Source organism: Panthera pardus, unplaced genomic scaffold (genome assembly GCF_024362965.1).
Source record: "Panthera pardus isolate Hobbes unplaced genomic scaffold, ASM2436296v1 HiC_scaffold_8, whole genome shotgun sequence".
In the NCBI taxonomy this organism is placed as follows: Eukaryota; Metazoa; Chordata; class Mammalia; order Carnivora; family Felidae; genus Panthera; species Panthera pardus.
The window spans coordinates 40429197-40444224 of record NW_026527013.1 but is presented as its reverse complement, the minus strand read 5'-3'; the positions used below and the strand labels follow the sequence as shown (position 1 = coordinate 40444224).

General features: G+C 38.5%; 1 protein-coding gene across 1 annotated transcript in view; it reads left to right on the top strand.

Annotated features, from left to right (window-relative positions):
• SHQ1 (SHQ1, H/ACA ribonucleoprotein assembly factor) overlaps positions 1-15028 on the top strand; it is a 100862-nt gene that overhangs the window by 26249 nt on the left and 59585 nt on the right. Inside the window, exons 7-9 of the mRNA XM_019428446.2 lie at positions 7187-7341; positions 9145-9198; positions 11938-12061. Coding sequence (XP_019283991.2) covers positions 7187-7341; positions 9145-9198; positions 11938-12061 — 333 coding nt within the window. The remainder of the gene's footprint in view (positions 1-7186; positions 7342-9144; positions 9199-11937; positions 12062-15028) is intronic.

Sequence of the window (15028 nt, the reverse complement as noted above, 5' to 3'; positions counted from 1 at the left end):
TGTAAATGTTAGAGGTTATTTTTGTAGACTAACATCAATGGTGGGAGTGCCAGAAATTGAATGGCCTCTCTGTGAAATTAAAATTTTTGTACATTTATGAAGCTTTAGGGGGAAGTTTTTTGTTAATGAGATCTTTCTTTCTTTTTTTAAAAAAATGTTTATTTTTTTATTTTTGAGAGAGAGAGAGAGAGAGCACGTGCATGTGAATGGGGGAGGGGCAGAGAGCGAGCCAGAGGGAGAGAGAATCCCAAGCGGGCCCTGTGCTATCAATACAGACCCTGATGGGGGGCTCCATCCCACAAACCATGAGATCATGACTTGAGCCGATACCAAGAGTCAGACATTTAACTGACCGAGCCACCCAGGTGCCCCTGTCTTTCTTTCTTTTTTTCTTGGTCAAGTATTGGAGGTCCCCAGAATTGTGAAAATGTTTTGAAGTGTGTTCACCCAGATGATAATATGGACAAAAAAAAAAAAAATAAACCAAGAAATAAACTTTCAAGTCCTTAGCCTACTCAAGGAGCATGCTCGTGCTGTATTTTCCCTTCCACTTCCTCTTTGTTCTTTGCCTCCCTGGCCTCCTTCCTTTCTGTGTTACTGCAGTGGGGTGTTGCCAGGCAGATACAGCAGTGCGAGTGAGGGCTCTACCTTTGATTCAGTCTCATCATAAAATAGTAAGCTAGATTGTTTAGAATTCCAGATAAGCCTTAGATGGTGAACTTTGCTCCCTGTCTTTGCCTCAGTTATGATTCCTTTGATTTTATGATTCCTATGATTTTCATTCAAGGCCTGAGTTACAACATGGAGACTTTTATTAATGATCCCAGTCTTCCTCCCCAAAGGCTTGTAAATGGAAGTGTTAAATGCTGTGCTCCTGCTGAGTTCTGGTTTCATGAGGATGGACTTACCACATTTCCCATGTTGTCTCTCCGTGGTTAATCTCAGCCCAAGAATCTTGGCACATGGTTGCATGGTGTGACACCACATAACATTTTTAGTCAATGAACTTCCTAGCGGGGACATCCTGTTTGGCACCAGTGAGTTCTCCAGTGTTTGTAGAGCTAACTGTCAGTGTCAGCTTTGAAAGTTGTAGCGCTGCGGGACTACCCATTTAGGCTAAAGGTTTGAATGCAGCACATTTTCTTCTGGTTCCCTTGATCTGTTTCCAGAAAGTATACAATATAATAGACAGATTTGCATTCCTCCGAGAGGAGCCGGATCAGGGATTATTTAATTGTTGCCCCACAGAAGACAGATATTTGGGAGGGGGATTTAGAGAGAAGGGACGATTTCAAAGTAACACAACTAGAGAATGTTCAAAGTGAAGTTAAGAAGGTCACTTTCCATTTTGATGGGAGCCCCTTTGCAGTCTTCACATGTACCGATTGGGTTTTTTTTTTAACATTGGGAGGTGGTCCCGGGCCATTTGCATCATGCTAGTGCACCAGTGTCTTCCCCAAATGAATTGAGCTTTCCGCTGCCTTTGTTTGACTGTAGATTATTTATAGAAGTATAATTAACCGAAATGTTGTGAACTGTATAGCAAGGCTGCTTTGTAGTGTAGCTTAGTCATACAAATGCTTGACAAATGTTACTCATGGTGGCAATCATCCAAGTATTGTTGGCACCGCATCTGTAGTCATTTCCATTGCCGCTGCTTAGTTAGACCTGATTGTGTGCAAACCTCCCCAAGTTCCCCTTTGGGTGATGTGATTTACAGTTCTAATCAAAAAGGCCTTGGGGAGCTCAGACTTTTGGTTTCTCTAGTGATTTCCTACTTTGTTAATATTGTTATTTATCATCTCTGGTTCCTTTGCTTGAATTTCAGAATTTAAATGCATTTGTGTATTATTAATGAGCTATTTAAGCCAAAATGGACTTGAAAACGTTCAGAAAAAGGTGGTGGTGTGTTTTAAGGAAAGGTTGGGGCACCTGGCATCCAAGAATTCGTGAGTACATTCAAGTAGGCTTTTCTTGCATACACGGTCTTGGAAAGTGACTTACGTTATGCAGAAGCCCTTACTTGTGGGTAATGGAACATCAGAACCTATAGTTCCTAGGTCAGTCTTTACAAACGATTAAGTGTATATACAGGTGTGATTACTTGAGAATGAAGGTATAAACATTTAGATGAGTAAATGTATTATTAAATGGTTCTGGGAATGCTTACCTTATGATTTAGAATTATCTGGAAGCAGAAGTCCTTATTAGTCAACTAGGATAAAGGCTTTTCTCAAGTGAGATAATATCATCATGAACACCTGGCACTTTGCTATTAGCTGAAGTAATGAACATCTCAAAACTATACCTATGAGAATACTGTCTCAAACCTTCTTATGAATTACTAGGGGACTAAAATACTTTGTTAGGTATACGTTCTTCATGCAGTGAATATGTGCTTTCTTATATTTTCCTTAAATCTGATTGCTTTAATTGAACTGAGAGCTTCTATTTAAATTAAGGGATCCTCACATTAGCCCTTCAATGAGACATTCTGCACCCAGTTTATCTGTCTTATTAATACTATTTCCAAATCCCAGTCTTTAAAGAATGCTTCACCTGACACCTACCTGCATTAAGTTTAAAAGTATACACATATCTTTATGTTGCTGCCAGCAAATTAAGCAAATGCATTCCCATCGTTGTCATTTATGTAAGCAGCACTTGTGCAAATATATTTCCTGTTTCTTCTCATACTTTTTAAACATAGAATTTCTAACATCATTAAAAAATGGTTACATAAATATATTTCAAGATCTGGTTTTTTGCACTAAGTAAATTTTAATGAGTATAGGGGTATTGCTTCTAGTAATTTCCAATAACTGCGCTTAAGATTTTTTTCCCCCAGAGGATAGAGTGTAAAATGGCTGGAAGGAAGCCTTTAAACAAAAAGAAGCCATGTTAAAGTTAAGGCTCCTAAGAGAGGACAGAAGTGGGTTTGGGAAACTATGTGAAAAGGGCCCAGCATGTGTGAGGAAATCTCTCTCTTCTGGCCTTGTCCAGTTGTGATGAGCAGAAGGGCAGTTTTTTTGTTTTTTTTTTTTAACGTTTATTTATTTTTGACACAGAGGGAGATAGAGCATGAATGGGGGAGGGGCAGAGAGAGAGGGAGACACAGAATCGGAAGCAGGCTCCAGGCTATGAGCCGTCAGCACAGAGCCCGACGCGGGGCTCGAACTCACGGACCGCGAGATTGTGACCTGAGCCAAAGTCGGACGCTCAACCAACTGAGCCACCCAGGCGCCCCGCAAAAGGGCAGTTTTTGTTGAACAGAGATAGAAGGGATGGGGTAACTGGCTAGTAAGAGAGTGATTTGGGAATACTAAAAAGCAACTTAATTTTTGGGCTCCTAAAAGCATCACGGTCACCTGGTGTCTGTTTTAGTCTTCCTCCCCTCAGGGGCTTCCTGAGTTGGAGCTAGACATGTGAGCATGCAGCTAGTGACTGCCCCGTTGACTCCCTTTGCTTTCCTTCTTCGCCCTCAGCGTGGTCCTGTGCCTAAGTCCTGGGTGATGGGAAGTGACGGAAGTGGTGTGTGCCCTGGCCCCGGTGTTTAGAAAGAAGGAGCTTGCCGTCTTAGGCTGCTTGCCCATTGGTTAGGAAATGGTAAAAACCTGGAACAGCTTTCTTAGATGCATAGTTGGAAGTCATATGATGGAGATGCTGATGCCTCACCAGTCCTGGATCATTCACTCAGAATAGTAGTGTGGGAGACAAACTTCTGTTTCAGAGAAGCCACTGTATTTTGGGGTCTCTTGGTTAGCAGTTTAGCCTGTCCTTACCTAAATGTGACAGGCAATTCTAAAACCTGAAGAGAGAGCCTTTTAAAGTTTTGTTTTGTTTTGCTTTGTTTTGAACTACGTTAGTATGAACCGCTGGAACTGGAAGCAAAATATTCCTCTTTATTGAGCCTAACTTTTTAAGTGAATTTGAAACTAATGGTCTGATAGGGCATGGAACGAGAATTAAAGATTACTTTGCAAGGTAAAAGGTTGACAACCTTTTTTTTTAGAGGTAGCTTAAAATATCTAGATGCTTAAGTTTCTTTAGAAATTGCTCTAAGGTCTGAGAACAAACTGAGGGCTGATATGGGGTGGGAGGGAGGGGAGGGTGGTGATGGGTATTGAAGAGGGCATCTTTTGGGATGAGCACTGGGTGTTGTATGGAAACCAATTTGACAATAAATTTCATATATTAAAAAAAAAAGAAATCGCTCTAAGGTAAGTAGCAGGCCATGTTTTACTTACACTAGCTAGGAACTGAGTACACTTATGTTGTTACTTCTTACTCTTTCTGTAAATCTTGCTTTAAGGTAAGATGCATTTTACTTTGTATATATGATAATAACCGATAATGCTCATATTGTTTTAAAAAAAAACTTTTTTTAACGTTTATTCATATTTGAGAGACAGAAGGGAGTGTGAACTGGGGAGGGGCAGAGAGAGAGGGAGACAGAATCCAAAGCAGGTTCCAGGCTCTGAGCTGTCAGCACAGAGCCTGATGCGTGGCTTGAACTTACTGCCTACAAGACCATCACCTGAGCTGAAATTGGATGCTTAACCTACTGAGCCACCCAGGAGCCCCAGAAAATGCTCATGTTTTAAATGTGAGAAAATAGATCCTTGACGATAGCTTGTCTATATTGTAAACATCAGAGGAAAGTTAGAAAGAACTTCAGCCTTATATACTTGCTTACCTTACCAATGTAGACATAAAGGTTTTTTTTTTTTTTTTTTTAACTATTAGCATTCATTAAGTACTTCGCTTTTTTTTAGTCAAGGCAGCCAAATATTGGGTAAGGTGGTTTGTGAAAAGAAATAGCTTTTCTCTGTCCTATCAAAAATTACTGGAAATGGGGGGGGGGGAGAATATTGTATTTACAAGTCACTAAAGCTGAAAATGCTTGGAAGTAATTGTTAGTAAGAAAACAACAGATCTATTTGACAAAGCTAATAGTTCTGTACAGTGGGGAAAAGATGGATTACTGACCAAACTGTGCTGGTGCAATTAACTGTTTACCTGGAATTAACCAGAATCCTTAAACATGAAAAAATTGCTTCCAGATGGATTAAAAACTTAAGATTTTAGAAAGGAAACTGTAAATCTTACAGAAAAGATGAGAGGTTTCATGTACATTTCAGGAGTTGGGGAAACTTATCAGAGACTGTCGATCCAGAATCTGGTTTTGTTTTTTTTTTGTTTTTTTTTTTAAAGATGGACGTATTTGGCTACACGCAAAAAAATAGATAAATCAGTGGCAAAGGATCCCATAAACAAAGTCAGTAGAGATACAGTCGATTTGGAGATATGACTAGGGTTCATATCTATAACAGCAAGTTCTTAAAAATTTGATAAGACAAGCCATCCAATAGAAAAAAGTGGGTGAAACACATTGAATGGTTCATTCAGAGGTTGCCAGCAAACCTATAAAATAATGCTTAAAGTTTAGCAGTTAGAAAAATACTAACCGCAGTAAACAGTGGTATATCATTGTATTAGGTTTCTTTTGCTGTGTAACCAATTACCACAAATTAGAAAGAGTTCAAATTTGACTCATTTTCCATGGCTTAGGACTCGAGTTTGCTAGCTGGGTTCTCTGCTCAGGGTCTTATCAGGGTGTACATAAATATGGCCATCTTCTCTTTTCTTTTTTCATATGTGTTGGTAGCTATGTTCTTTTCTGGACCTCAGGGCTCTTTTCCAGGCTCATTTGATGGTTGGCAGAATTCTGTTCTTGCGTCTGTAGAACTAAGGTCCCAGTGCCCTTACTGGCTGTCAGCTGGAGGCTACTCTCACATCTCACAGCCCCCCACACTCTCCTGCCAAACAGCCTTCTAACAACATGGCATCTTATTTCTTCAAAACCAGCGGTGAGTCTCTGGCTCCAGTCTGTTCTTTAAAGCGACATAATCATGACAGTGACTGTCTGATCACCATTGCCATATTCTTTTGGATAGAAGCAAGTCACAGATTCTGCCCACATTCACTGTGTCTCCTCTTAGAATTCTTCATACTACAGTCACTTCCTATCTGTTAAAATGGAAATGAGTAGGAAAAGCTATGATATTTATCGCTGGGTGGGAGGGATGGGTGTAGAAGGAGAACTTGTATCCAGGGCCATTAAAAAGGAGAGTTGTAGCCTTTAAATAAAGTATTCTTAAAAAACAGATGCACTTTTTAACCCAGTGAATTTACTCTCGGGAATCTCTTTTATAGAAATAAAACCTCCCAGTATCCAAGGATGTGTGGTAAGGACATTTATGCAGTCTTACTAGCAGTGGCAGAAAACTGGAAGCATAGTGGATGCCCATCAGTAGGGGGAGTGGTTGGATAGAGCATACCACACCATGGAATATTCTGCGCCTTTACAAAAATTAGCTAAGTACCAGTTGACTTGGAGAGATTTGCCAGAGTTATTCAGTGAGGTAGGCTAGGTGGAAAAAAAGGATCGAATTCTATGGGTGGGGGAGGGAGGATCATATAAATTCCTTTGTATATGTTTATGTGTCTGTATAGCATTACATGATTATAGAGAAAAATATGAAATGATATATACTAGATTTTTAATGTGGGGGAGGCTGTTGTTGAAGATGTAGACAGGGTGAAAGCCAGAGAAGAAAAGACACACTGTTGAAAAGAACCACTGCCTTCCCACAAGTCAAATATGTGTGATGTGGTCCCATTTGTGTGTTATGTAGGTAATACTTTGTGTCTAAAAGATATTAATAGATACTTTGCCCTTAACATTGCCTATTATATGGGAATATTCCTATTCTTTTGTATAGAACTTTCAAAATGGATAATGAATATTTACAGAGTGCTTTATTTAGCCATTATGTTTTCTGTTCTCAAACTGTGTTATCTGAATTTTAAAGTCAATAGCTCTGGCATTTAGATGCCTTGAATACAGGACAGTGTAGCAAAAAGAGGGGGCATCCCGGAAGTAAGGAATAAATACTGTTTAGACATTTCTCCTTTATTTAGCTCTACTAGGGTTTGAGCAGATGCACAGCCCTTAATAAAACTGTGAAGCCTAGTTTAAAAGTTCCTTCTATATTCAGAGTTAAATTACTCTTATTTCAGTTTCTATAATCGAAGTTCTAATTTTGACAAATCCTCCGCACTGGGTTTTTTTTTTTGCAAAACTGAATGGAGTGTTTCATTTTTAAATGCATTTTTTTCCTAGTGTCTTTTTCTGAAGAAGAGAAATATCAGCTGCGAAAATTTGTCAATAAATCTTACCTACTGGACAAGAGAGCTCTTCGCCAAGTGTACTACAGTTTGATTGATATCCTTCTGGCATATTGCTATGAAACTCGTGTCACTGAAGGAGAGAAGAACGTAAGTGCACACGTGTCTGTGCATGTTGGCATACGTGAGCAGACTAAATCAACTGTAAGGCATCACTCCTGTGGAGAGTAAGCCCTGTTGGGATGATTTATTTGGGGGATGCTCCTGGCAGAGCTGCACGTGCGTGTTAGTGGTGGGTACCGATGTGAGCACATATTGCTGGCTTGTTCTTTTTTCCTTCTCTCTCTGCGCATCAGTGTCTATCACATGGTGGAGTGGGGCAGTCAAGCTGAGGGTAGAGAAAGGATATCCTGAACGCTCATCTCTTTAGGAGAGGACTTGTTCAAAGAGGGCTGTTTCCATGTGACACTTGACATTGGCAAGAGGTGAACTTTACCATACCCGTTTATATTCTCTGGCCAAGCTGTCCATGAGCAGATGTGAGGTATATCTATTTTACAAAAAAGGGAATCTGAGCATTTTTCTGCGGGTGTCCCTCAATTTATATAGTATGTATGCTTCTGAAAAAATTACATGTAAATTACATTTTGAAAAACCTGAATCCTATCTTTTTTGCTATTTAAAGAAATCTTGTAAAAGTAAAACCTTTTGTAAAGAACATTATTTCTTAAATGGTCTTGTTTTAATAATATAAACATTTTTTGTATCTCTTCTTGATCCACATTTGATTGTATAAATGAAGAGTTTAACGTCTTTCTCACCTATTTCAGTGATCATACATTTAAAAAAGGCTGAAGACTGAAAAAGTCTTTCCAGTCCATGTGCCCCTGCAGCTGTTTATATTTGTACTTGCTCAAGAGTTGTTTTCAAGCTGAGCATATGCTCTCCTTTTTTTTAAAATTATGCAGATAATTCCTATCAGTATAAAAGGAAAATATAGGTATGAAAAAAATGATTAAAATTTCCCATAATCTCAGCCATTAGAAATAGCTACTGTTATAAGGAGATACATCTCTTCATTCAGTTTTTCATTGTGTACGTGTGTATGTGTATTTAAATTGGGTCACGATGTATATTACTTAATCTGCTTTTCTCACCATCACAGCATTAGCATAGTATTAAGATCAGAATTTGATATGTGCCAAATTTTCTGTTGTTAGGATTCTGAAAATTTCAAAGGTGACTCTTGGGATTTGCATTTGACTCCCAAATGAATATTAATGAGTATGTCACGGGCCCACTATAGCTGGAAATGGTTTTTGTTTCCGTTCATCGTTTAAGGATACTGTACTTGGAGAAAATATTTTCTTTTACGAAAAAAGTACTTCACATTATTGCTTAAGGAAATGAGTGAGTGTGTTCAGTCATGCCTGATAAAATTGACCATTTTTGATTCTTTTATTTGCATGTTTGATGCCGCGAAGTCTTGCAACTTCAAGACCTTCTCTAGAATGCACTTACTCTCACAAGCCTTCTCTGAAAGGCCGTATTCCGAGCATCTTTTTAAGTGCCACAGTCAGCCCTTCAGCATTATCTTTGAGTCCTTTGGCAGATTACTTACAGAATGTTTGGGTAAGTTAGTTGAGAAGGACAGTAATTGAGCAAACATCACTTTGCTTTAAGTTTTAGTTTCAAAGCCCCTGCTTGTTTGCTCTTATGTTCTGGTACTCTTATCAGTGGAAAAGCTTTACTTTGTGAAATCCCAAGGAAAGTAGGCAGAAACTTGCCTTTGATAGCTTCTGCAAAGCAATTATTTTTCCTCAGCCACAGACGCTTCTTAGTTCTTATGTATGTACTACTGAGACACTGGTTGAGTGAATGGATATATTTACTTTATTTTTGAATGACTTTACCTCGAAAATGACACTGCTCTTTTCTCCAAAACAAATGAAGGTTGAGTCTGCATGGAACATTAGAAAACTGAGTCCCACACTGTGCTGGTTTGAGGTATGATTTTCATTTGCAGTTCTTGCCATTTTGTTTGTTTAGAAAGTTCTTTTTTCTGTCGCCATTAGTTTGTTGTGGGTAATTCAAGCAATTCCTTAACTTTTTTAAAGTGGAAACTTGATTATACAAGTTTTTTCCCCCCATCTTTTTAAATAAAATTTTGATTGCGTTTGTAACTCTTCTAATGAAGCTAGATAGGGTATTGTAGCATTTGGGAGAAGGAGAACAGCGTTTGTAAGTTGGTGAGTATTGGGGCTCAGAGCTCAAAGTTGGGAAGCAAACCTAGGTGATAATTCTACTAGGGGCCATTTCCTGACCATCAAAAGCTGTGCTAATAATAGCCTTTTACATGTATTACCTCTCCTGTTCATTCCAGTCAGTCTGTGAGATAAGTATTACTGCTATGTTACAGATGATGAAGCTTAGATCATAGAGTTTAAATAACTTGTCCAAGGTCCTACAAGTAGTATGGTCAGATCTGATAACTCTTCTAGTATAGTAATCATTGCTTTTATAAATACTTCCCAGTAAATCGTTTTGTAGATCTTATCAAAAATATCAGAGGATGCCATTTTAAAATTTACTGGCTCCGAACAAATTGTTGAATGTAAAAACAGCAGTTCAAAGTAGAAGGGCACCTCATGGCTCAGTCAGTTGAGTGTCCGACTCTTGATTTCAGTTGAGGTCATGATCTCAAAATTCATGAGATCGAGCCCCACGTCGGGCTCTGCGCTGTCAGCGTGCTCCTCCTCACTCACACACACGCTTTCTTTCTCAAAAGAAAGAAACATTTAAAAAAGTTTTTAGGGGTGCCTGTCTGGCTCAGTTGGTAGAGCATGTGACTCTTGAACTTGGGGGGCTGGCATGTAAAATAATAAAAGCTAGCATGTAAAAAAGAAAAAAAGTGTCATTTTACACAACTAACAGTTGCATCATCAATTAAGTCAATTAGTTTTTTGCTTTTCCAGTTTAGGCCCCCTTAGTGGCTCAGTCAGTTGAACATTGGCTCAGGTCTTGATCTCACCATTTGTGGGTTCTAGCCCCAAGTTGGGCTTTGTCCTGACAGTGTGGAGCCCACTTGAGATTCTCTGTCTCCCTTTCTTTCTCTGTTGTTTCCTGCTCTCTCTCAAAAATAAACATTAAAAAAAATCCTAGATACAGTACATTGTAAGTTATAAAATCAAGGTTGTTTCATGGCATCACTTTTTTTACAGTTTATTTGTTTTGAGAGAGAAAAAGCATGGGTGCACGGGGCGGGGTGGTGGGGACGGGCAGAGAGAAGAGAGGGAACATCCCAAGGAGGATCCATTCTGTCAGCTCAGATCCTGACAACGACACGGGGCTCAATCTCACGAACCAAAAGATCATGAGCTGAGCCAAACACTCAACTGACTGAGCCACCCAGGCGCCCTTCATGGCATCACTTTGTTTAAATAATAGATAAGATGGGAACAGGAACTGAAACATTCAGCTTTGTTAGAGAATTTTGCTACTCCAGAGAATGTTCCATGGACTAATGGCTTGACCAGCATCTCAGCTGGGAGCTTGTTAGAGAATCTCAGTCCAGACCCACTGAAGCAGAACCTGTAGCAAGATCCCCAGGGATTCGTATCCATGTTAAAGATGGAGGAGCACTGCTCCCTAGACTTCATTTGAGTTCTACTTATTGCCGTGATCAGCATATAACGGAGAAACTGGATTTGGTAATAATGGCATCGATTACTGATGTTGAAAACAAAGTAGTCAGTAACTGCAGAGTTTCATAGTTCTTTTATTAAAATCTACATGAATAAATTCACCTATATATGATTTCATTTTGAAATTTTTATTGATTTTGAGATAACTTAGAATTGCCAGAGCTATTGAGAGCTATGTGAAATTTTTATTAGTTTTTGGTAGAATTTTTTAAGTTTATAGTTCTTTTTAGGTATAAACTGTTCTTTGTGAGATACTCAATATTCTTAATCAGATCTCTCATTTGTTAAGGATTAATATACATGGAAATTTTTCTGCTCCCTTAGTTTTACTTTTATATTTTAAGTTTTATATATGGGTTACATTTTTCATACAGTTTTAATCAAAATCCAATTAAAAAACAATTTTGTGCAAAATTGCCTTCGTCTAGTGTTTTCAGTAAGTTGAATTGCTGATGGTTTCAGTTTGATACTATTCAAGATAAAATACTTTTTTCAAGAAAGCACTTTTCTCTTTGATAAGTGAAAGCAAATTACTGAAATAAATACCATGTTTTTCTCATGCCCTAAACACTAAAAAAGAAGAAAAAGAAAAAGTAGAAGAGGGAGACTGTGAACACACTTCACTAAAGAGTTCTCCATCTTTCATCTACACCATCTTGAGTGGTCCTAAAGGACAAAAACATGAAACATATATCATTTAACAGTGTCTTTTATGTGCATCTGTATTTTGTTAGTACCATGTGTTTTAGATTCATATTTGTAATTCTTAAAGGACTTTTTGAAACTTTCCTGCTGCATATGTGATTTTTAAGGAGCATTTGTGATACCTTGATGAAGTATGAGAAATTACAAGGACTGCAATTAAATATTTTATTGTAAGGTGTACAAAAAGAATCTCATTTCATGGTTTTATATTTCTCTCTTGCATGGCTTTGTGATGATCCGAACTTATAGTTTTTAATTGAGAGTAGTTTCATATTTCGTTGTGTCCTTTTATTTATGTAATATGGAAATGATTACTTATTTAAACTATACTTCACAGACTTGGACTAATGTTCATGAAATCCTGGTGTCTTTTGGAAGAAGAGTTTTATGCTACCCACTTTATCGCCACTTCAAGCTGGTGATGAAAGCTTACAGAGACACTATAAAGATCTTGCAACTAGGTAAGATACTCCTGTGCTTGCAGATTTGAGAGGGAAAAAGTTATGTTTTTAGTCTGTGAGGATGTAGTCATGATTTTTGCTTCTCTATGCATAAATCAGTAATGAAGATCATCAAATCCAATCACTTCTCCCTGCCAAGTATAAAAAGCAATAGTTCGTCTCTGTAGATACACTCTTTTCTGAGAGCTGCTGGGAGGGGCAGTGGAGAAGGTACACAGGATTCCAGACCAGTTCGTATTAAAGTAGAGTGCATCATTTAGTATTTCTTGGAAGCCTGCAGTTTTCTAGGCACTATGCTAGGATTGTGGGTATAATAATAATAAGATCTGTTCCCTGTTTCTATGCAGTTTACAGTTTTGCCAGGGCGACAGATGACAAGTAAACAATTCCATTATAGAGTGAGAAGTGCTCTGCTGGGGGATGTAGTGATCACGGGGAGGGGGCACAGAACCTGGACTTGGGAGGTCAAGAAAGACTTTCCAAACAACAGCACAGCTACTCTGAGGACCTTTGACTATTGCAAATCTAACCTGAAGAGACAAACATTTCCTGGTTTTAAGGATGTGGAAAATTTTGAGCTCTGAAACAAATTCCGAAGTGACTATAACAGTATCGTTGGATTAAGTATGTAATTTCCAAAGTAATGAATTTGAAGGTGGCAGCATCCGTTTGTATGGATTAGTTCTGGCACATTTATTTAAAAGTCACTGTCCATCCTTTATGGTCATTTCTTCTATTCTTCCCTGGGGAGTCTCGTTGTTCCTTGGTCCTTAGGTAAAATACTTCTAGGTGTAGGTTTTCAGACTTGAGGATAAGAAGGAGAAAGTAAGGAAGCTCTTCCCTTTACAGCCACTTGACGTCATTGGCTTGAAAGGAAGAGTCCCATCTCCAACGTTTGTCCCTCCTAGAGGTATTCCTAGGTTTTTCTTTGACTTCTGTGTGACATATCACCTTCTATCCTGGAAGCAGAAAATCAGTTTTGAAGTAGATTCTTTTAAGGTAGACAATAATTATCAAAATGAATTATGGTTAAATGAAAGATACCTTTTTATTAATCCAGTTGGCTTAGGCCATCTGTATTTTATTTCGAAGGATTGTTGCTTGTAAAATTGCAGAGCTACTACCTTTGAAAAAAATCAGTCTTTCTTAACTCATAGGTAGAAAAGAAGCTGCTTTGTCTTTTATGTTATTTCTTCTTGCCCTTTTTTTTTTTTAGACGTTTATTAATTTATTTTTGAGAGACAGAGACAGGGTGAGAGTGGGGAGGGTAGAAAGAGAGGGAGACACAGAATCCAAAGCAGGCTCCAGGCCCTGAGCTGTCAGCACAGAGCCCGACGTGGGGCTCAGACTCACAAACGGTGAGAACACGACTTGAGCCAAAGTCAGATGCTTAACCAGCTGAGCCACCCAGGCACCCCTCTTCTTGACTTTTAAGAGGTTTCTTGAATTGTAAAAAATTACCTTGAAAGATCAACCTACTATAAGTGACTTGAACTTGAGTTACATGTCACAATTAATTTCTTGTTTGTATTAGATGATCTGTGCGTTATTCATAGATTTAAACAATGAGAGTAAATTTGCGATTATCCTGTTACATCATGGTTTCCAGATGGAAAACTGGCAAAAAAACCCATGTGTGTGTGTGGGCGTGCCCTCAGGCACATAGTTGCTACTCTTTATTCTGGGGAGTAATCTAGTTCTCTGAATTTTTATTTGAAAAGTAATCAGTTCTGTGATTGCATAACCAGAAATAAATTTGCTTGTGTCGACTTACATGGTAATCGATTACTCTAATAGTTTTAGTAGGTGAGAAGTGAAATTTAGACTTAACTTTACATCTTTATCCATCTGACAAGAAATAGTCTTATCAGCTGTGTCTTGATAGCAACAGAAACCTTAGGTAACACTCTTGAGGTCTGTCTGCTGAAAATGAGTGGGAAGCCTCTATAAACTGTACACAACATGTTCTGTGGCTGATTTGGGTTGTGGTTAGTTAGTTAGTTCTGAGACAGAGCTGGGTTGTCTAGAATTCCCACCATAAGCTATGGGGAACACAAGCTCCGGATGAGGGTTGTAACCTGTGTTTATCCAGGTGGATGGCACAGGGACGCCATTATTGCCATTGAAGAGTCTTGTGTGTTTGGATACCCCGTGATTTCAATGGGGATAGCTCTTCTGTGGCATTGAATGTTTTCCAAAAATGAATTTGTGTCTACTTATAATTCAAAATGCAATCACACTTTTTATTAGAAAGGTCTGTTGAGTGCCTCCATAGTTTGAAAGTAATGAATAACTCTCCAAATAACTCTCCCCCAAAGAAATATTGATCTTAACTGGAATGAGCTTTCAAAACCAATGTAGCAAGGCTTCAGAATCTACAGAAAGTTTCATTATAATGGAATGACTACAATCTGAATTTTTATTTTGTTTTTGTAAGATCTGAATCATGAATTTGCCTTGAGTGACTTCATAGTAGCCTTCCAAGGGATTCTTTACTGGGCCTTTGGCTGTTTTCAAGTTTGTGTTCTTTCTCTTACCCCTTCCCCACCTCTGAAAGACTGTGTACGCTGCTCTCTTGCTGTTGCTGTATGTCTAATCCAAATTCCTTTAAGGGCAGAAAACCTATGTTGTCCTTTTAAGTATTGTTTTAGCGCTTAACGCAGGACCTTGCACATGGAGTTTCTTTCCCTGGATCAGTACCCTTTGGGCCACATGATCATCCCCCCTTTTTGTTTCTGTCCTGTTTTAAGCAACTTTTACTTCCTCCTCCCTGTTTCATTCTCTAGGATTAAGTAGGTCGAATCCTTGATGGAAGCATTGCTTGGCTGCTGTTACTCACCAGAATTAAATGAAAAAAGAGATGAAAAGAGAACAGCTTTTCTAATATGCCTTGAAATTTTATTCTGTTTAGAAGTGGTATGGTTTAAGTTGATTATATACTTGTTACTATTTATTATTTGTGCTAAT